At 41.8% G+C, this 23,126-nt stretch overlaps 1 protein-coding gene across 1 annotated transcript in view; it reads left to right on the forward strand.

The window, feature by feature from the left end:
- Nucleotides 1-23,126, forward strand: part of ABHD17A (abhydrolase domain containing 17A, depalmitoylase) — a 79,852-nt gene that overhangs the window by 45,049 nt on the left and 11,677 nt on the right. The window contains exon 3 of the mRNA XM_053703087.1: nucleotides 10,103-10,282. Coding sequence (XP_053559062.1) covers nucleotides 10,103-10,282 — 180 coding nt within the window. The remainder of the gene's footprint in view (nucleotides 1-10,102; nucleotides 10,283-23,126) is intronic.

Genomic DNA, 23,126 nt, shown 5'->3' on the forward strand with positions numbered 1-23,126 from the left:
CCAAGATCAGCATAATGTCTAAAACAGACTTAGTTATTTATGATCAACATAATTTTGTAATTCTTTAAATCCAGATCTACATAACACTTAAAACTGGTATAAAAAGGTATGTAACTGAAACATATCCACAGACACAAAATATGTCCCACTCCTCTAGTAAACAAGCATGAGTGACACTTAAAGTGAATGTCAAGTTTTCAACTCCTGAAGCCTCCTAACACTACTTTAGCACTTCAGTATTCAAACCGCTAACTTTTTCAAATAAATAAATAAACCATTTCTATTATAGTTTAAAAAATAACTTAGCTCCGGTTTGAGATGGAACTCCTCCCATCCGGCACTTCCTTGAAAGCGCGCACCCATGGAGCTCTTACTATGCGCCCTAACTATGCGCATGCGTTCAAAATCGATGTACACAATCTGCGCATGCGTTAAAAGCCTCAGCCAATAAGACCATTGACAATTTCCAGCCAATCATGAAAGCCACCTGGTGGGCTACAGTACCGCTCTATTACCCAAGTGAACGCTGCACTTCTGTATATCCCCCATGACAGGCAGCCTACTGTGTAAGATTCCCAGCCACAGTTACCCCGGCAGGCAGAGCTCACAGTATACTCTACACAACACTATCAATAGAGCATGCGTGTCTCGTGAACGCGCATTGCTTCCGAAATGGAAATTCTCATGTAACGCATGCGCAGAAGAAGTGCATGACGTTGGAACAAAAGGGGCTGGACGCCACAGGGTGGAAAACACTATTGGAAATCCTTGATGTCAATCAACCTCAACAAGAGGAACTAAATGGCGGGTGGAGGAAGCGCGATTGAAAAAACACTAGTATAAGGTATTTTTCAGCTTTCAATTTTAAGACCTGCAAAAACGATGAATGAAAGTCCCCCTAAATTGTTTTGATTTAACATATGGCGTAAACGGGTATGGTTGAGTTGACATTCACTTTAAATGAACAGTGTACTGTTTAGCAAATTAATAATGCACACAATTAACTGATTGTATTACCATAGCATATTAATAATATGTTTATAATGGGCAATGCAGGAAGGCCCTTAGAGAAGGGCAGAGCAAAACATCTACAGCATACAATACATGCCCCCCCCCCCCCCCACCAATCAGATGTTATATGCAAATTAACTGCTGGCACCTACATGTATAAGAGTGCACACACACATCTACGAAGAACCCCAGTTGTGATCACATCAGTTTACACTTACCTGATGTATGCAGCTTTCAAATTTGGCAGTGCTAAAACTAGGCATTACAAAAAGTAGTCTTGGCATAGTTTTCACATTATCTCTGATTTCATTGGGGGTTCCCACGCATGTGCAATGCTAACAGACATGCAGGGAGCGAGCATATGCTTTGTCGACTATGGGGTTTGGTTAGGGGGCTAAAATTGCTACAATTTCATTAAAAAAAAATAATTAAAAAAAATGCTTTTTTACTAAATTTCTGCAAGATAGACTGTAAGTTAATCATATGCCAAACAATGTAAAAAAATATATATTGACATTTCAACAATGCATAAAATGTTTCCTTATTGCAAGTGAAACATTATTGCAGTATACATTCATTATTTATTTTGCAGCCTTTTGCTGTAGAATACATCTAAAACATGTTTTTCACTTTCTCCCAGGCAATTTATGTGAGCTTTTGTTTACTTTCCCCTCCCTCCCTAAGCTTATAGGGTGTTGCATGCTTTTAAAAGGTGAATTATCAGTTTTGCATCAACAATCATGATGGGAAAATCATTCTTTGCAATAGTAACTAAGGTGAATCCGTGCTAAACAGCCATGAAAACCTAAACATTTTTTTAGTATATCTGAATATTAGTTTGTGACTGGTTAGCAGGGGTTCTTTTGTTCTGGGGGACAGGGAAATCGGTAAACATAAAACAATATACTCATTTGACAAAATAAAGCTGCAGTTTTCATTGCAAAATTATTCTTCTATATGAAGGGTTATAACAATGTACAATTTGTGTTTAATATCCCTTCAAGTGACCCCTAATCCAGGATCTTTTTTTTTTTTTTTTTTTGTGTGTGAGGTGCAGGAACTAAAACAGAGGAGAGAACCAAGACAGGATATGTGGCAGCCAAATTCTGGTGTTTGCAGCAGGGAGGAGGAGAGTAGCACTGGTGTTCTGGACATTACAGAACCACCAAACCTTTCCAATGGACTTTGATTTTACATGTATGTGTGTGTGTGTGTGTATATATATATATATGTGTGTGTATATATATGTATGTATGTATATGTGTGTGTATATGTATGTATGTATATATATATATATATATATATGTGTGTATATATATATATATATATATATATATATATATGTGTATATATATATATATATATATATATATATATATATATATATATATATATATATATATATATATATACACAGTTAGAATCCAGCTTCTGAGCCTACCTAGATATTATTTTCAACAAGGCATACAAAGAGAACGAAGTAAATTAGAATTTAGAAAAAATTGGGGTTTCATGTTCCTTTAATAACTTCCTTCACTGGAACCAATTTTCTTACCTGCCTGCAACAATGTTTATGCCAAAATGATTGGCAGCGCTATTGCTGTAGGATATCATGGGTGGTGAAATTTCAGCAAGCACTTGGTTGTCTCGCACATAATTCCAGCCACAAGATTGTGGCAAACCACAAAAAGGATAATTAGAGAAATGAATTGCTCACTGTCATTGAGTAGCTACATTTTTTTTTTTTTTTTTTTTTTTTTTACAAAGTTTGTATGACAAAGCCAGTTTGTCGGCAGTTGTGGCTAGATTTTACCTGAGTTTTGTATGTGATCTTTTGTTTGTGGGTTAATGGTTTTCACTGGTTTTGAGTGACATATTCAGCCATGAAAATGAGACTTGTTAACAGAGAAAAGATCATGGTTATAATAATTTGATTTACTTAAAGGGACATAGAAGCATAGAAAGAAAATGCTCTGTTAGATAATTTTATTATTGCACTATTGCTTGCATATAAACATGTGTTTAACCCTTTCAAAGGGGTTAAACACACTTAGTCAGCACCACAGCTGTATTGAACACATCTAGTGAGCCAATGACAAGGGACATTTTGTGTTTAGCCACCAATCATTAGTTAGCTACTAGTTGTAAACTGCTCTTGAGCCTACCAAGGTATAATTTTTAACACAGGATACCAAGAGAATGAACTAAATGTGATATTAGGAGTAAATTAAAGTGTCTTAAAATTGTATGCTCTATCTGAATCGTGAAAGATTCATTGACTTTCATGTTACTTTAAACCATTGGTTTCCAGAGAGGGCTGGAATCTTTTTCTCTTGTTAGGTGTATCCAGTCCACGGATCATCCATTACTTGTGGGATATTCTCCTTCCCAACAGGAAGTTGCAAGAGGATCACCCACAGCAGAGCTGCTATATAGCTCCTCCCCTAACTGCCATATCCAGTCATTCTCTTGCAAGCTCTCAACATAGCTGGAGGTAGTAAGAGGAAAGTGGTAAAATATAGTTAGTTTTTTCTTCAATCAAAAGTTTATTTTTTTTAAATGGTACCGGAGTGTACTATTTTATCTCAGGCAGCATTTAGAAGAAGAATCTGCCTGCGTTTTTTTTATGATCTTAGCAGAAGTAACTAAGATCCACTGCTATTCTCACATATGTCTGAGGAGTGAGGTAACTTCAGAGGGAGAATGGCGTGCAGGGTATCCTGCAATAAGGTATGTGCAGTTAAGTTTTTCTAGGGATGGAATTTGCTAGAAAATGCTGCTGATACCGGATTAATGTAAGTTAAAGCCTAAATACAGTGATTTAATAGCGACTAGTATCAGGCTTGCAATCAGAGGTATATACTCGGATTAATGTGCAATATAAAACGTTTGCTGGCATGTTTAATCGTTTTTATATATGCTTTGGTGATAAAACTTATTGGGGCCTAGTTTTTTCCACATGGCTGGCTTTATTTTTGCCTAGAAAGTTTCCTGAGGCTTTCCACTGTTATAGTATAAAAGTTACAGTTGGTGCAGTTAAAATTACAAACTGTGACATTCAGCTTCCCTCAGCAGTCCCCTGCATGCTATAGGACATCTCTGAAGGGCTCAAAAGGCTTCAAACGTAGGAGCTGTGGCAGTTATCACTGTTTAAAAAACATATTTTTCGTTTTGTTAATCTGTTTTTTTGTATTAAGGGGTTAATCATCCATTTGCAAGTGGGTGCAATGCTCTGCTAACTTGTTACATACACTGTAAAAATGTCGTTAGTTTAACTGCCTTTTTTCACTGTTATTTCAAATTTTGGCAAAATGTGTTTCTCTTAAAGGCACAGTAACGTTTTTTTATATTGCTTGTTAACTTGATTTAAAGTGTTTTCCAAGCTTGCTAATCTCATTGCTAGTCTGTATAAACATGTCTGACATAGAGGAAACTCCTTGTTCATTATGTTTAAAAGCCATGGTGGAACCCCATAGGAGAATGTGTACTAAATGTATTGATTTCACTTTAAACAATAAAGATCAGCTGTTATCTTTAAAAGAATTATCACCAGAGGATTCTGACGAGGGGGAAGTTATGCCGACTAACTCTCCCCACGTGTCGGACCCTTTGACTCCCGCTCAAGGGACTCGCGCTAAAATGGCGCCAAGTACATCAAAGACGCCCATAGCGATTACTTTGCAGGACATGGCGGCAATCATGGCTAATACCCTGTCAGCAGTATTAGCCAGACTGCCTGAATTCAGAGGAAAGCGCGATAGCTCTGGGGTTAGACGTAATACAGAGCGCGCAGATGTTTTAAGGCCCATGTCTGATACTGCGTCACAATATGCAGAAGCTGAGGAAGAGCTTCAGTCTGTGGGTGACGTCTCTGACTCGGGGAAACCTGATTCAGATATGTCTACTTTTAAATTTTAAGCTTGAGAACCTCCGGGTGTTGCTTGGAGAGGTTTTAGCTGCTCTGAATGACTGTGACACAATTGCAGTGCCAGAGAAATTGTGTAGACTGGATAAATACTACGCGGTGCCGGTGTGTACTGACGTTTTTTCCAATACCTAAAAGGTTTACAGAAATTATTACTAAGGAGTGGGACAGACCCGGTGTGCCGTTTCCCCCCCCCTCCTATTTTTAGAAAAATGTTTCCAATAGACGCCACCACACGGGACTTATGGCAGACGGTCCCTAAGGTGGAGGGAGCAGTTTCTACTTTAGCAAAGCGTACCACTATCCCTGTCGAGGACAGTTGTGCTTTTTCAGATCCAATGGATAAAAAATTAGGTTACCTTAAGAAAATGTTTATTCAACAAGGTTTTATCCTGCAGCCCCTTGCATGCATTGCTCCTGTCACTGCTGCTGCGGCGTTCTGGTTTGAGTCTCTGGAAGAGGCCTTTCAGACAGCTACTCCATTGACTGAAATACTTGACAAGCTTAGAACACTTAAGCGAGCTAATTCTTTTGTTTCTGATGCCATTGTTCATTTGACTAAACTAACGGCTAAGAATTCTGGATTCGCCATCCAGGCGTGTAGGGCGCTATGGCTTAAATCTTGGTCAGCTGACGTGACTTCAAAGTCTAAATTACTTAACATTCCCTTCAAGGGGCAGACCCTATTCGGGCCTGGTTTGAGGGAAATTATTGCTGACATTACTGGAGGTAAGGGTCATACCCTTCCTCAGGACAGGGCCAAATCAAGGGCCAAACAGTCTAATTTTCATGCCTTTTGAAACTTCAAGGCAGGTGCAGCATCAACTTCCTCTGCTACAAAACAAGAGGGAACTTTTGCGCAATCCAAGCCGGCCTGGAAATCTAACTAGGCCTGGAGCAAAGGCAAGCAGGCCAGAAAGCCTGCTGCTGCCTCTAAGACAGCATGAAGGAACGGCCCCCTATCCGGCAACGGATCTAGTAGGGGGCAGACTTTCTCTCTTCGCCCAGGCGTGGGCAAGAGATGTTCAGGATCCCTGGGCGTTGGAGATCATATCTCAGGGATATCTTCTGGACTTCAAAGCTTCCCCCCCACGAGGGAGATTTCACCTTTCGAGATTATCTGTAAACCAGATAAAGAAAGAGGCATTCTTACGCTGTGTGTAAGACCTCCTAATAATGGGAGTGATCCATCCAGTTCCACAGATGGAACAAGGACAGGGATTTTATTCAAATCTGTTTGTGGTTCCCAAAAAAGAGGGAACCTTCAGACCAATTTTGGATCTAAAGATCTTAAACAAATTCCTCAGAGTTCCATCGTTCAAAATGGAAACTGTTCGGACAATCCTACCTATGATCCAGGAGGGTCAGTACATGACCACAGTGGATTTGAAGGATGCTTACCTTCACATACCAATTCACAAAGATCCTCATCGGTTCCTAAGGTTTGCCTTTCTAGACAGGCATTACCAGTTTGTGGCTCTTCCCTTCGGGTTAGCTACAGCCCCAAGAATTTTTACAAAGGTTCTGGGGTCTCTTCTGGCGGTCCTAAGACCACGGGGCATAGCAGTGCCCCTTATCTAGACGACATCCTGATACAGGCGTCAAACTTCCAAATTGCCAAATCTCATACGGACATAGTGTTAGCATTTCTGAGGTCGCATGGGTGGAAAGTGAACGAGGGAAAGAGTTCTCTATCACCCCTCACAAGGGTTTCCTTCCTAGGAACTCTGATAGATTCTGTAGAAATGAAAATTTACCTGACGGAGTCCAGGTTATCAAAGCTTCTAAATTCCTGCCGTGTTCTTCACTACATTCCGCTCCCTTCGGTGGCTCAGTGCATGGAAGTGATCGGCTTAATGGTAGCGGCGATGGACATAGTGCCATTTGCGCGCCTACATCTCGGACCGCTGCAACTATGCATGCTCAGTCAGTGGAATGGGGATTACACAGATTTGTCCCCTCTGCTAAATCTGGATCAAGAGACCAGAGATGCTCTTCTCTGGTGCCTATCTCGGGTCCATCTGTCCAAAGGTATGACCTTTCGCAGGCCAGATTGGACAATTGTAACCACAGATGCCAGCCTTCTAGGTTGGGGTGCAGTCTGGAATTCCCTGAAGGCTCACAGGGATCGTGGACTCAGGAGGAGAAACTCCTCCCAATAAATATTCTGGAGTTAAGAGCAATATTCAATTCTCTTCTAGCTTGGCCTCAGTTAGCAACCCTGAGGTTCATCAGATTTCAGTCGGACAACATCACGACTGTGGCTTACATCAACCATCAAGGGGGGACCAGGAGCTCCCTATCGATGTTAGAAGTCTCCAAGATAATTCGCTGGGCAGAGACTCACTCTTGCCATCTATCAGCGATCCATATCCCAGGTGTAGACAACTGGGAGGCGGATTTTCTAAGTCGTCAGACTTTTCATCCGGGGGAGTGGGAACTCCATCCGGAGGTGTTTGCTCAATTGGTTCATCGTTGGGGCACATCAGAATTGGATCTCATGGCGTCTCGCCAGAACGCCAAGCTTCCTTGTTACGGATCCAGGTCCATGGACCCAGAAACGACGCTGATAGATGCTCTAGCAGCACCGTGGTTCTTCAACCTGGCTTATGTGTTTCCACCGTTTCCTCTGCTCCCTCGACTGATTGCCAAAATCAAACAGGAGAGAGCATCGGTGATCTTGATCGCGTCTGCGTGGCCACGCAGGACCTGGTATGCAGACCTGGTGGACATGTCATCCTTTCCACCTTGGCCTCTGCCTCTGAGAGAAGACCTTCTACTACAAGGTCCTTTCAATCATCCAAATCTAATTTCTCTGAGACTGACTGCCTGGAGATTGAACGCTTGATTTTATCAAGGCGTGGCTTCTCCGAGTCAGTCATTGATACCTTAATACAGGCACGAAAGCCTGTAACCAGGAAAATCTACCATAAGATATGGCGCAAATATCTTCATTGGTGTGAATCCAAGAATTACTCATGGAGTAAGGTTAGGATTCCTACGATATTGTCCTTTCTCCAAGAGGGTTTGGATAAAGGATTATCAGCTAGTTCTTTAAAGGGACAGATTTCTGCTCTGTCTATCCTTTTGCACAAGCGTCTGGCAGAGGTTCCAGACGTCCAGGCATTTTGTCAGGCTTTGGTTAGAATTAAGCCTGTGTTTAAACCTGTTGCTCCTCCATGGAGCTTAAACTTGGTTCTTAAGGTTCTTCAAGGAGTTCCGTTTGAACCCCTTCATTCCATTGATATCAAACTTTTATCTTGGAAAGTTCTGTTTTTGATGGCTATTTCCTCGGCTCGTAGAGTCTCTGAGTTATCAGCTTTACAATGTGATTCTCCTTATCTGATTTTCCATACAGATAAAGTAGTTCTGCGTACAAAACCTGGGTTTTTACTTAAAGGGACAGTCTAGGCCAAAATAAACTTTCATGATTCAGATAGAGCATGTAATTTTAAACAATTTTCCAATTTACTTTTATCACCAATTTTGCTTTGTTCTCTTGGTATTCTTAGTTGAAAGCTTAACCTAGGAGGTTCATATGCTAATTTCTTAGACCTTGAAGCCCACCTCTTTCAGATTGCATTTTAACAGTTTTTCACCACTAGAGGGTGTTAGTTCACGTATTTCCTATATATAACACTGTGCTCGTGCACGAGAAGTTATCTGGGAGCAGGCACTGATTGGCTAGACTGCAAGTCTGTCAAAAGAACTGAAAAAAGGGGCAGTTTGCAGAGGCTTAGATACAAGATAATCACAGAGGTTAAAAGTATATTATTATAACTGTGTTAGTTATGATCCGTGTACTGGATACACCACAAGAGAAATACATTTATCAGGTAAGCATAAATTATGTTTTTTTTGTTTTTTTTTCCATCCAGGAGTTAAAATGGATATTAAACAGTGTGCCTTTGTTAAAACAAATATGTTAAATCAAAGATAAAAATAAACAGATTGTGTACAGTGTAGCCCCTTTCCCCAGTGTGATAAGGGAGCTGATTTGATCTGAGGAGCAAATCTGACTCCCTGATTATCTAGTCTATTCACTTTATAGTAAACCAGCTCATGTTATGCTAGAAGTTTTATATCCGGTTAAAATAAATCTTCCTGCAGAGGCCCCAGCCTCCTTGTAGGGCTGTGACCAGGTGGGTGTAATGGACACTGCACAAATGTAGTGTAAAAAAAAAAAAAGAAATAAAAGGTAAAATACATTCAAAATGATAAATAATACACGTTGCAATTATTTCTATTAAGTATAAGACACAGCTTAGAGCTTTTTTTATTACAGCAATGGAACAGACTGTTTAACATCCATTTAAAGGTATTGTATTTAAATATTTTACACTTGACATATCTTTTCTATATGTTCAGGAATCTATTTTCTGTTATGTTCGGTTCCTGTGGTAAAAAAGGTCTCTCTTATGTGAGCTTACTTGCCGAGAAGCAAAGGAGAAAATGTATGAAGCTGTTGGGGGTCATAGGGCCAGATTTAACAAAGTCTGACAAACAGGGCGTACATCTTCGCCCCTGTCTTCCTGGCATCGATCCAGCATTTATTATTGCACATACGGCTATTGCGCAATGCTGCACCCCCTGCTTGCGCGTGAACTGGGGCTGTCAATCTCCCTTGTCAGAAAAGTCCTGGGGGAATTGAGATACTCCACATAACAGGTGGCAAAGTGGGTTAATAAGCAGTGGTCTGTAGTAGGATCCTTTGATAAATCTGGCCCATAGTGTGGTCACCCTGAATAAATTGCTTCTATTTCTGTTTACTTTGATGCACAATTGTGTGCATTTTCTTGACTAGGGTGAACTCGCTGACAATTTTTAGCTTTGCAGCTTTTGCTACCTGTCAAGTGATTTCACAAAAAATAAGGGAGTATATGACTAATCGGTGGTGTGCAGTAGTAGATTGCCTATGTTCTATTTTGTCTAGCTATATAACCTCTACCTAGCAACAGAGATGTGTGTGCATACATAACTTCCTACTATGCTAAGAATATTTGTTTTTGTGTACTTAAAATGACTGAGGAGTCTACCTTGTGCACTAAATGCAGTCAAATATGTAATAGAGACAAAAGACTGAACCTGAGTTTTAGGGAATTGTTCTTAAGTGATCATCAGTCATGGCTATAACTAACATATTTTTATATATATATTTTCCTCCAGGTATGGGATCTGCCCAGAGAACATATTGCTGTATGGGCAAAGTATTGGCACAGTACCTACTGTAGACCTGGCATCTCGTTATGAATGTGCTGCTGTGATCCTACACTCACCTCTGACCTCTGGAATGCGTGTTGCCTTCCCTGACACTAAAAAAACCTACTGCTTTGATGCCTTCCCAAAGTAAGAACTTTTTTTTTTTTTTTTTACTATAAAAATGAAATGTTCTAGGGAGCAGACATACTGGGATGTTTTTATTGAGTAACAGAAGGCATTATTGGAAAAATATGGTTAGAGAATATATGAAGGTATTATGTTAAAGGATCTTTAAAGGGCCATTATACACTCATTTTTCTTTGCATAAATGTTTTGTAGATGATCTATTTATAAAGCCCATAAAGTTTGTTTTTTAAAAAAAAATTATAATTTTGCTTATTTTTAAATAACATTGCTCTGATTTTCAGACTCCTAACCAAGCCCCAAAGTTTTATGAGAATACCGTCAGCTACCTTCTCCAGCTTGCTCCTGTTTGTGTAAAGGATCTTTTCATATGCAAAAGAAGGGGGAGTGTCTTATTTTCCCACTTGCAGTGGGCTTTCCAACTTACTTTTCAACAGAGTTAAGCTGAAAGCTTCTAAGTACATTTTTAAACCATTTTATACTGGATTTCTATATCAGTATCTGTGCATCTTATTCTTTATAGTAGTGTCTATTGCATTCAGTTATATGAAAATGAGTGTATACTGTCCCTTTAAACTCTAAATAAATTTCATGCCCCTCCCTCTAATTATGGGTGTCACCATTTTGAAACCTAGGTTTCACTGTAGGGAACTGAAGGGGAGTTATTGCATATGGGCACTGGAATGCAGTGGCAGCTAGATTTCAACTTGGCGGCACCCATGACTAGAGGGAGGCGGAGAATAACTTCAGTATGTTGGTTATAAAATATATTTAGTGTTTACTGTCCCTTTAAGGAGTTATATGGAGCAAATCGGAAGTCATAGGTAGAGGTTGTATACGTTTATAATAGAGGTTATGGGAGAAGTTATGTGGAGCTTTACAATGATTTCTGAAAACAAAACAAAAAAAGTACTGGTATTTAACAACAAAATATGTTTGATGTTAATTACCCATTAGTCCCTCAACATCCTCCAATTTGTAAAGTGACAGTAGACAAAATAAAATGACAATATAATTTTGCAATTTATTTTTAGGCAAGTGTGATTTTTTTTTTTTTTTTTAAATGTATTAACACTTTGCTGCAGTAACTTTCAAAAGCTAAACTCCACTCACCACTTGCCTTATTAGGAGTTGTCAATCCAGGCTTGCTTATTGAGTGAATACAGCTAGCCACAGTCAGCATGTTGGCAAAATCTGCTTTGTCTGACAGCTCTTATCTTTTTACCTCTGCTGAAGGTAATTATGGAGAGATATGTGGCATGGTTAGGCTCGTGAAGCCTGCCATGTGCTCTTGCAGTCCTTAGAACTGGAAAAACCCCACATTTCCAAACTTAAATTACAATGAAAGGAAGAAAAATAAAGAATGAGATTTATATTGAAAAACATTTGTAATATGCATAGTTGCTTAAACATTTTATATTAAAATCTCAAGGTGTTAACTGTCTCTTTAAACTATTTTTTTTTAGCTGACACCATACTAGAGATAATGAGCTATTGCAGATACAAAGTATCTACATTATGTTTACATGTTGGTCCAAAATGACCATAAACTGACTCTGCACAAGTCTGTTTTTCAAACTGATACTTTTTAGCTATTTCTCTCCATACAGATGTAGAAAACATATTTATGGTTTCTAAATTATCTTTGCCTTCCTTCTCTTAGTCAATGACAATCAGATATGTCCTTAAATAAATATTAGTCATATAAACTCATAGGGCCTCATATTAATGGGCAGATGGACAAGGCTTCCGGCTTGGGGCGAATGGGCAGCAGACACTGTGCTGCACTTGCTTGTGCTATTGAGTAGGGCCTGTTAATCACCCCAAATGAACGTGGAATAAGTAACAATTCTTTTAAAATGTAAAAAATAAAATTAAGTGAAATAAATGATGTTGCAGTGTTTTTTGTGTGTTTATAATAGAGATGTAAATTTGGAGTATAGTTTCCCCTTTACACGTTAGATTAATACAAACTTGCATATTTCATCTTACAAAGGATACTACAGCTTATTTAAAGAGAATTTAAACTCAAAGTATAATTATTTTCTTTAAACGGGAAGAGTCCACAGCTGCATTCATTACTTTTGGGAATTCGGAACCTGGTCACCAGGAGAAAGGCAGACACCTCAGCCAAAGGCTTTAATACCTCCCCCAATTCCCTCATCCCCCCAGTCATTCTTTGCCTTTCATCACAGGAGGTTGGCAGAGAAGTGTCAGAAGATTGAAGTCTCTCATGGAGGGTAGTACTCTTCAAAATGGGACTGGAGTTTTAAGTAACCCTCTCAGCCTCTCAGTGAGAGCATGGGTAAAAGTTGGAATCCGGGACTCCTTTATCTTATGGAATCAATGGTTAATATCTCCTGAGGGGGGTTATTGAACAGGGGGAACTTTAATCATGTTTGCTATGTGATTTTTGTGTGCTATTGTGTAGTGTTACTTGGGCTCCTGGCTATTCGGACATAACGGCTTATTTCATCAGTTTGCACGGTCCAAGGGACTGACAAGCTTTTTGGGCTTACACGTGCCTCATGACCGGGTGTGGTCACATATTTGATTTCTGCACTTTGACCGAGTGGAGACTGAGAGAATCTGTTCGTTAGCTGTCTGGTTCACAGGAGGTGGTGAGTGGCCCAGCCATTGGAGGTGTAAGGTGCCATTAGTGTTTGTCCATAATTGCAATCTCCAAGTTATGGAGGATTCTGATTTTTTGGAGACAGATATCTCAGATTTCGGAGTATACGTCCTGCGAAGAGTATGAAATGGCCTGGGTTATCCATGCCTATCAGTTATGTTCAGATTGCCGTTCTAGAGTACTCTCTTCCCCCAAGTCAGGAAGTTTAGAATGCGCTTGTTTCCTCCAGAGGTTGCAGCACTGTTCCGCATGGCCATATCTATGGTGTTGGCGCATTTATATCTTCCTAGTGAAGTATTTTTAAGATGCTGTCCATGTTCTGTTAACCGTGGTTCGTCTGGCGTGGGATTGCATGAGTCAGTTAGACCTTCTGGGGAAGCTATGGCCTCCGAGGCTTCAGGGGCCCCACCGTGATCCGGCGGGGGAACATTTTGCCTTCCGTTATAGACTGGCACGTCTTTGTGTCCTATTAAGGCATGTTTTGGCGGTGCTGGAGGATTCCAGTCCTACTGGGCCGAGGGATCCTCGGTCTGCTGTGCTAGACAGCAAGCTGGGTTAGACTTGTAGGGATGAAGCCAATCTCTTAACGTCTCCGTTTTTTATTTTCTGTTAAGTATCTGTTCCAGTTCTGAGCTTGGAAGGATAGGGCCTCTAATCGGCTGGTCCGGTTGACGTGCCATTTTCCTTAAGCGTTCACCTTCGGGTGCTGCCTTCTTTTTATTTAATCCAGTTAGGATATATTTGATTTTTGTTTTAGGAAATTCATGTCTGCTATAATTTTCCCTTTCTTCTCTGGAACTGATACTTGAGATTTTGTGGTCTCGTGCGCACTTCTTTGGAAGCGAAGCATTTTTATATATCGGAACTCAGTTATGATTATAGTTTGTTTTTCGATCCCTTTGGGGTTTCGATTTTTCTTGGACCTTTGGACAGTTCAGGGGTTCCTTGTACCAGGCAGGTATTGGTCGAGCGCTAGCTGCTGTTCTTTAGGGTTCATGTCACCCATGTGGTGCCAGAGTGCTGGTTATCCTGTTGGGTGTTGTCGTTCACGTGTGGAGTGTTCGTTTTCTGTTTATCCATTACTTGAGGGGGTGTTTTTGTTTCTTATGTCAACCTGAAAGGAGTGTCGGAGGGATTATATAGGTCCTCTGCTGCCCTTCATGTGGGGATCCGTTTACGAATCCTCGTGGGTCCTGGATGTTTTTTACCTCGGTACCGAGGTTCTCCTTTCCCTAGGGGATTTAAGGTCTGGATGACCGCGGGACAGTTGGAATACCAGAGTGGATGACTATTTTTTCATTCTTGGTATTTGCCGGGTTTCTGTTTTTGTTGTGACCTAGTCGCAGGTACCCCTTGAGGTTGCTGGGACTGGTTTCTCTTTTCAGGGGTGGTCTGGTCATTTGGGTCAGGGAGTTCGGGTATGTCTGTCTCCCCTTTTCTTAGTATCTTGCACGCTCTCATAAGTAAAGCGCAGGGGTTGACTCCCCCCTTTTTTCCTCGGCAACCACCTTTGGTCCGCTTCTCGGCGGGATGGTGGGGTTGTCTAGTTTATTCCTAGTACAGGGCTTTTGGGAAGCTGATCCTGTGAGGATTTTAGACTACCGGTGTAGCCTAGTGGGTTGCCTAGTTGCCCACATGGTTTAGGTTGCATGTTGAATCCCTCTAGGGGGTATGTCTCCATCATATGATGCCCTGTCTCTGATAATCTCCGGGGTACTTGGACTTAGAGTGTTGCTCTAGGAGCTCTTGGTTTCTGGGGTTGCAAGCAGAGGGTTCAGGGTTCTGCTCCACCTATGGGTGCGAAGCGCCATCTCTGGGGCCTGTCTAGATGCCTTTTGTGATATTGGTCTGAGTTTCTTGCGAGCACCCAATGTTCAAGGCCATTGGGGTATGGAATGCATTACCTAGAATGCCCTTCTCCGTATGAGGCAACTTGGTGGTTTCTCAGGACATACGGCCTGTCTCTTGTCTGAGATTTGGGGTCCGGGTCGCTGCACTTGGTCCTGGGCGGTTCAGTTTCAAACTTTAGGGTTTGGAACGTCCGCTTTCCCTTAGGAGGGTTGGTTTCTATCTCTCATGGGAGATTTGGTATCGGCCTGAAGGTTAGGTTTCTGCCTTTCAGGTGGATCTGCGGTTGTTGCCAGTGGCAACTTTTGCATTTAAGGTGGGCTTGAGGTTGTTTGTCTCAACTGAGCTGGTAGTACTGACCGCTGGGTATTACTCAATGGTAGTGTGTTATCATTCTCTTAGTCTCTTCACCTTACCTACGGCTGTGGAAGTGGTCCCCTTGGCTTCTGTCCTTTTAGGGAGGATTTGGAAGTATAAAGTTTCCATGGAGACCCAGTGGGTCCTTATCTTCTCGTTCGAGGATTCTTTCTTCCCTCCTTGCGTGTGGGATGTCAGGGGAGCTGGCCATGTTAATAGTCTGTGCCCTATCTTCCCTTTTGGGTGTAATCCTTTCTAGAGGAACCTGAGCACGTGGAGCCAGCTGTAGTAACATGATTACCTTTTGCTGTCTAGCAAGAGGTAGGTTTGCAGACTGAAACCAGCTGCAACTACTTGTATTTGGCATGTGTGCTTGCAAGCCTTACATCATGGCAGTTGCTAGTAATTGGTCAGGGTGATTCTCCAATGGGTTAGTTCCTTTTAGGACCTCCGCTCTCTCTTGGGGCGAACGTTACCAGACCCTTTTTGCGTTGGGTACATTTCTTGGAGGGGAGGTAAGAGATCTGTCTCCTCTCTGGGTCTGACCGTGTACTTGCACTTGACCCTGTTGTCTTCCCTGGTGGGGGGGGGGGGGGTTACGAGTGTTCCTTTCTCCACTGGTTGCATTGCTACTGGTGTTTGATGTCTCTGGGGGCGGAATTCCTGGCTGGAGTTCTGTCAACAAGTCGGCATTCTCTGTGGGATGGGGTCCCATGTCATCTTAGGGTCAGCTTTGCTGCCATGGAGCTGAAACTCGCGAGTTCTGTCAGTTGTGCTCTGTGTTTCACAGAGAGCTTTCTTTTTCCTTTGGGACAGTTAGTTTCCATCCTGTCAGTGGGCTCCGGGTTTTTCCTTTGGTCCTGATATGGTTTTCCTACCTATATGTGTCTAGTTTTAGCAGTTGTGTCTGCTAGACTAGGGTTCAATGGGGAGCTCGGAGCTTCCTTGGAGCATCATAAGTTATATGGTGGTGTGTCAGAGGATCTGAGGTTGGTTTTTTTGTTCTTCCTCGTGATCGCTTTTTCATAGGTTGGGAGTGTCTTGGGAGATGGACTTCATAGAGAGTTCTTTTCCCTGGGTGGTTGTCCTGTAACTACCATCATTTTTGCTTGTTTTGGGATTTCTTATCCTATTCCGACGGTCCTTTGGATCTATTTTTGGGTACTCCGTTCTCCCCTTCGGGGGTAGGCGGAGGTGTCTTTCCTGCGGATATGTTCGTGCGATTTGGGAGCCTTGCAGGTCTTGGCTCCTCAGAGGCATTGTGCTCAGTGGAATCTAAGGATTTTGGGTGGTCTCCAGCACGGCATGCCGGTTGTTTAACTGATGGGTAGTTATTCTTTAGTTTTTTTTATGGGTCATTTCAGGCTGTGGTGCCCTTTCGAAGGAGCTACCTTCTGTACCGCCCTTTATTTGCATTCAGTGTCCTCTCTAGCTTGGGTATTGTTTTCCCAAAAGTAATGAATGCAGCTGTGGACTCTTCCCGTTTAAGAAGAAAAACTTAAATTATGCTTACCTGATAATTTTTCTTTTCTTCTGATGAGTAGAGTCCACAGCTCCCCACCCGCTTTTATCGATGAGGCAGCTGTAATTTAGTTTCTTCTTCTGACACCTTTTTCACCCTGATATTTCTCCTACTGTTCCTTGTTCCCTTGGCAGAATGACTGGGGGATGACGGAAGTGGGGGAGGTATTTAAGCCTTTGGCTGGGGTGTCTTTGCCTCCTCCTGGTGGCCAGGTTCTGAAATCCCAAAAGTAATGAATGCAGCTGTGGACTCTTCCAGTCAGAAGAAAATTATCAGGTAAGCATAATTATTTTTTTTTTTTTTTAAACCCCATAAACTGTTTAATTAATGAAAATATAACATTCCACTATGCATACATTATTTATTTTCCTAGATTTTGCTATAAAATACCTCTGAAATTAGTGTTTGTTCTTCACTCGCTAACAAAGCTGGATTCTGATTTTCAACTAGTACAAACTGGCTTCAGGCAATGGTTTAAAGGGACAGTAAAGTCAAAATTTATACTTTCATGATTCAGATAAAGCATGCATATTTAAACAACTTTTAAATTTACTTCTAATTTGTAGCTTTGTTGTACAATGTTGCAAAACACTGCTGCCATAGAGTACTAAAGACACGTGCACACTACCTAGTTTTACTCTTCAATAAAAGATACCAAGAGAACAAAGCAAATTTGATAACCAAAGTAAATTGGAAAGCTGTTTTTTAAAATGCTCTATATGAATCATTAAAGTTTAATTTTGACTTTACTGTCCCTTTTTAAGAGTTTTAAAAAAAAAAATAATAATAATAATTTTGCAAAGCCATGCACTTTGCACTAACCAATGCTTTTCTTTAATCTCCCAATTCACAAAAAGAGAAAAGTACTCAAACCAGGGAATGAACAATAGTGTAATAGTTTTTGCTATGGCTAGTTACATTCCAGGAAAAGCCTCTTTTCCCAGCATGTGTCGTTCACCGAGAGGAAGTTTCCTGTAGTGTCTCAGTCTTGTCCTGCCTAAAAAGCGCAGTCCAGCCCCAAAATTCCAGGCACTCCCTCTCTGAACGAAAGACATGGCAAACCCAAGACCTAAATTTCGCCCTAGTGGGTCAGTGAGTTTCAGCCATCTCTAGTCACATTGGGCAATGGATCCACCTCTGGTTTTCCTCCATCACCCTTAGAAAGACTTAATTCCCAAGAGCATAATCTGCATGCACAAAAAAAGTGCCCTTCGATGCATTAACACAACCGTTTTCCACTTAAATGCAAGCAAGCAAATAAATAAATACAAATCTTGATAGGAAGTATTACACCTACAATTTCTTTTCCATATTTGATCACTGAACATTTTTCAGTGAGGATTTAAACTATAATTTTACCTATAAGCTCTCCTGGCAAGCTGATATGTTTACCCTTTACAGCACAGTAGTATTTATTTTCCTTGACATTCTGCAAGCTAATTGAACTAACAGCCCTCGTTAAGTGACTATATATATATATATATATATATATATATATATATATATATATATATATATATATATATATATATATATATATATATATATATATATATATATATATATATATATATATATACACACACACACACACTGGATATAAAAAGTCTACACACCCCTGTTAAAATGTCAGGTTTCTGTGATGTAAAAAAATGAGACAAAGATAAATCATTTCAGAACTTTTTCCACTTTTTTTTTTTTTTTTTTTTTTTTTTTTAATTTTAAAAAAATTTATTGAAGTTGAATCAAAGATACATATCAAGGGGTTATCAAAAAAAAGGGAGGGAAACCAAATTGCCCCCATTACATCATGGTTCTTCACTGTTTAAAGTGACCCCATACTGCAAATAACAATATCAAGTTCAACAAATAACAGAAAATGCTTAAGGTAACAAACACTTAGTGCAAGGGGACTCTAAAACCCCTGAGTACTCTAACCAAAAAAGAGAGAGAGAAAAAAAAAAAAAGGCATAGAAAGGGAGAAGAGGGGGGGAGGAGGGGGGTTCCAGAGGGAGAATATCCAGTAAAAAGAGTTGTCAAGAGTAAGATACACCCGTCATATGTCCGAGCTATCATTCTAAGAAGTCGAGTTATCTGAGGTCAGCACATTAGGCTTCCAAATTGTGTCAAAGGAATCTTTCCAGTCCGTCCAGGTCAACTTGAAAAGGTCAGAATTACCCAATTTATAGAATATATCTTTCTCCATGGTGTAAAGATAGGCCATGTAGGAGCAAACCCTAGACCAAGTGGGGGGGGGGGGGTTGTTTCTTCCAGTCACAGGCTATTAAATGTTTTATTGACATAAAGAGATAGATACATATGTATGCATGGTGCTTAGGCAGGGTATGCACCCCGATATGAAGTAGAGCAACTGTAGGCGTGCTACATAGAGATATACCCTGTCTGGAAAGCACCCGGAAACATTTGGTCCAAATGGGGCGAAGTTTGGGGCATTCCCACCAGATATGCAGGGAGTCACCTCTCTGGCCACATCCTCTCCAGCAATGAGGAGACGTAGAAGGGAAGATTTTTGCCAATCTAGCAGGGACATAGTACCAGTGAGCCAGTAGTTTGTAATAGGTCTCAAATAATAAACCTGGGTACGTTCAAAGGTGCGTCCCCAGATGTCGCCTGTGTATGTCTTACCAAGTAGGGATTCCCACTTCATAAGGTGGGCCGCCCTACCCGATTGTAAGGTAAGACCCAGAAGGTTATAGTGGCGTGAGAGAGGCCTACCAAGTCTATTCCCCTGAATCCAAGTAGATTCCCAGGGGGTTAAGGGGCGAGACATCGACGGTTTGAAGCCCCAACTGGTGAGGAAGCTTTTGATCCTATGGTATTCAAACTGCAAGTATTGCGGTATGACCCATTCTGTGTCAATCTGAGAGATGGGTCTGAAACCAACCTTCGGTGAAGGAAGCCAGAGATCTGAGACCATGTTAACTCCCAGCTGAGCCCACTTTATTGGATGAGTGTCCTGCAAGCCCATCAACAATCCCGACAGGGAGGTGATAGGTGAAGGATGCGGAGCAACGTGGCCACAATGTCGAATCTTATCCCAGAAATGCAGGAATTCTCGGATAATAGGATTCAGGACCATGAGTTTCCTTCTGTGGTGCGGCGGCGTCCAAATCAAATCACGTAAGTTTAGCGAGTAGGGTAGCGAGGCTTGTTCAATGGAGCGCCATTTGCAGGAAGACTGCTTGACTCCCCATTGTGAGATGTGGGTGAGCATTGCGCCCTCGTAGTATCTCATTATCGAGGGAGAGCCTAGCCCTCCGCACACCCGAGGCAGTTGAAGCACTCTCTGTGCAACTCTAGGAGGTTTACCCTGCCAGATGTGCTTGACGAATTCGCTTTGGAACTGCAGGAGTATTTGTCTGGGTACCCTAATAGGGAGGCAGCGGAACAAGTATGTGAGTCGGGGTAGAAAGGACATCTTTAGGGCTGCAATTCGCCCCATCCACGAAACGTGGGATAGATTCCAACTCTTATTAAGGGAGCGAAGCTGCGACAATAGAGGGAGATAATTGTCCCTTACGACTCGGGGCAGGTCATCGGAGAGTTTGACTCCTAGATGCATTACTGATGTTTCCGACCAACGGAGTGGGTATTTGGCTTTAACCGGGTTTAAGGCTGAGCTCCCGAACCCTTGGGTATATATCTCTGTTTTAGATATATTTAACTTATAATAGGAGTGAGCGTTGAACTCCTCCACTATGTGCAGGAGCCTAGGGAGGGTAATTGCGAGGTCGGATGAGAAGAGGGTAATGTCATCCGCAAATAGAGCAATACTATGCTTGGTGCCACAGAGGGTATCACCGCCCATATGAGGATCAGACCTGATCTGTTCGGCCAGGGGCTCAATGGCCAGGGCGAAAAGCAGGGGGGACAAAGGACAGCCCTACCTGGTCCCATTGGATATAGCGAATGGAAGAGTGTGGAAACAGAGGCCCCTAACTGATGCTGAGGGGGAAGAATATAGGGCCCTTATTGCTCTAATAATGCTACAAGGAAAGTGGTAGTTTTCAAGTGCTTCCCACAGGAACCGCCATCTCACCCGATCAAAGGCTTTTTCGGCATCTAATGATATGATCGCCAGGGGCTTGTGGAGACTAGAGGAGAGACTCATAACATTCAGCAACCTTCTAGTATTGTCTGGTCCCTCTCTCCTTGGAATAAATCCCACCTGGTCTGAGTTGATCAAGTCAGGGAGTAGAGTGGCTATGCGGTTAGCTAAGAGTTTTGAATAAAATTTGATATCAGTGTTGATTAACGAAATTGGCCTGTAGCTAGCACAGAGAGTTGGGTCTTGGGTTTTGGTATTGTTATGATGGTGGCTTCCAGGAATTCCTCCTTAAACCTACCCTCCTCCCGGGCTAAATTATAAAACCTGAGAAGAAGAAGGGAGAGTTCTTGGGAGAAGATTTTGTAAAAGTGTACGGGGAATCCATCTGGGCCTGGTGCTTTAAAAGACTTTGAATTCTTGATTACTTGTTGTACTTCCCTAATGGAAAATGGGGAGGTTAAAGAATCTCTTTGATCGGGTGAGAGGGACGGCAAGTTCAAGGACTGTAGGTATTCGCGTACTTTCTCGGCCGGGGTCGATTGGGGACTTTCGGACTTGTCTATATTATAGAGGTTGGAGTAGTATTCAGCAAAAGCCTCTCCAATCTGCGTAGGGATTTTGAGAAGGGAGTTTGCTGTGGCAATGCTATGGATGCGCGATGCACAGGTTCTATTTCTGATTTTATTGGCCAGGAGAGTATCCGCCTTATTGCTCTTGTAGTAATACAGCTGCTTCAGTCTGGTTAGATTATCTTGAGTTCTCTTGAGCTCAGTATGTGAGATATGATTCGTAAGGTCAATTATCTGGCCTGCTAGGGAGTGAAGGGGTGTAGCGGTCAGCCACTAGTAGCTGCTTGACTAACAATTCTGTGTAAAGTATTGTGTTGTTACAAGTTGAAGCGTGCAGTTTGCTTTGTTAAGTTTAACAAACTACTGAATACTTGTAGTTATTATTGCCTTTAATCCTTTTACCCAGAAAAGTCCGTTCCTATTAATGGGTATTTTGTTAGGCAGATGATGGTACAAACTACAGAGGTAGTGTGGTTTACAACGGAGTTATAGAGATAAGACAAGTAAGTGACTGTTCTGATTATACTCTCCAGAACCCTGCTGTCTGTGGAATGACAGGATATAACAGAGAGTACTGAGTAGAATCGGACAACTTGGTAAATAGTTTAAGGCAAAGTCTGTATGATTTACACTTAGCAGTCATGCATTTGAAATAACAGTGTAGATAAACATTGGTAATACGGAACCTGTATACTGCGATGTGGAGGCTGCTTTCACAGCGTGAACAAGTCCGGTGCTGCTGAGAGAGTGTAGTGCGCTGGCTGCAGGCTTCCTGGTTGTGCTTCCCGGTTGCGGCTTGAGGATCCAGCGTGTTACGTCACACGCTTGACAAACAGGGTGTCAGATTTGCCGATGAGAGTAGAGAGCAGCCGGTATGACTGCAGAGAGTGCACAGAGACTGTAGCGGTTTGAGAGTTAGTAGATCTGTGAATTTGTAGGGATAAAACAGAACAAGTTAATTCCCTTTAATACAGGTAACACAGGTATGGACTGGAACTGATGCAAAGTACTTCAATAAACCAGCAATGAACCATGGGAGGAAGCTGGTTTAAATTGGCAACAAGAAAGTACTTAATGAGATGAAAAGGTGGAATGTTGTAGTTAGGTTTAGAGAGTTAAGGTGGAATAAGAGTATCATGACAAGGGGCTTGGCTCTGTTCTGGGCTTCTAAAGACCTCAATTTAATGTAGGCCTGCGATAACGAGAGCCCCGCCTGCTTTCTGAGATTGGCCTGTTTGGAAATCATAATCCCCCTTATGGTCGCTTTTGCAGCTCCCCATAGGGAGTCATCACCAACTTGAGAATTATCATTAGTGCATATAAAATGGTTAATTTCTGTGCGTAGGCTTTCTCTGAAAGGAATGTCATGAAGGAGGGTGTGTGGCATGCGCCAGGGGGCTCTAGTGCGCGTAGAGTTAGTAGAAATCAGATCAGTTATGACACAGTCATGGTCAGACCAGGGACTCAAGGATATTAGAGCTTTAGTGGTGAGATCAAGCGAGTCTGCTGTGGAGAAAATGTAGTCCAGTCTGGAGTATTGGCAATGTGGTTGTGAGAAATGTGTATAGTCGCGATCTCTGGGGTGGATAGCCCTCCAAATGTCATAATAGCCTGAGCTGGACATGAGGGTGCGGAACCTAGAGGCTAGTCTCTCTGCCGCTGAGTGATTTTTGTGTGAGACAGGGGACTTTCTGTCTACAGTCGGGTCCCAGACCATGTTGAAGTCTCCTGAGAGTATAACCCTACCCTGTTGGTGCTGAGCAATTACATGGAGGATATGTTTTAGATACTTAGGTTGCTGCGAATTGGGTAGGTAAATAGAGACTAACGTGTACAGCACATGGTTAAGC

This window comes from Bombina bombina, chromosome 2, assembly GCF_027579735.1.
Source record: "Bombina bombina isolate aBomBom1 chromosome 2, aBomBom1.pri, whole genome shotgun sequence".
NCBI classification, from domain to species: domain Eukaryota; kingdom Metazoa; phylum Chordata; class Amphibia; order Anura; family Bombinatoridae; genus Bombina; species Bombina bombina.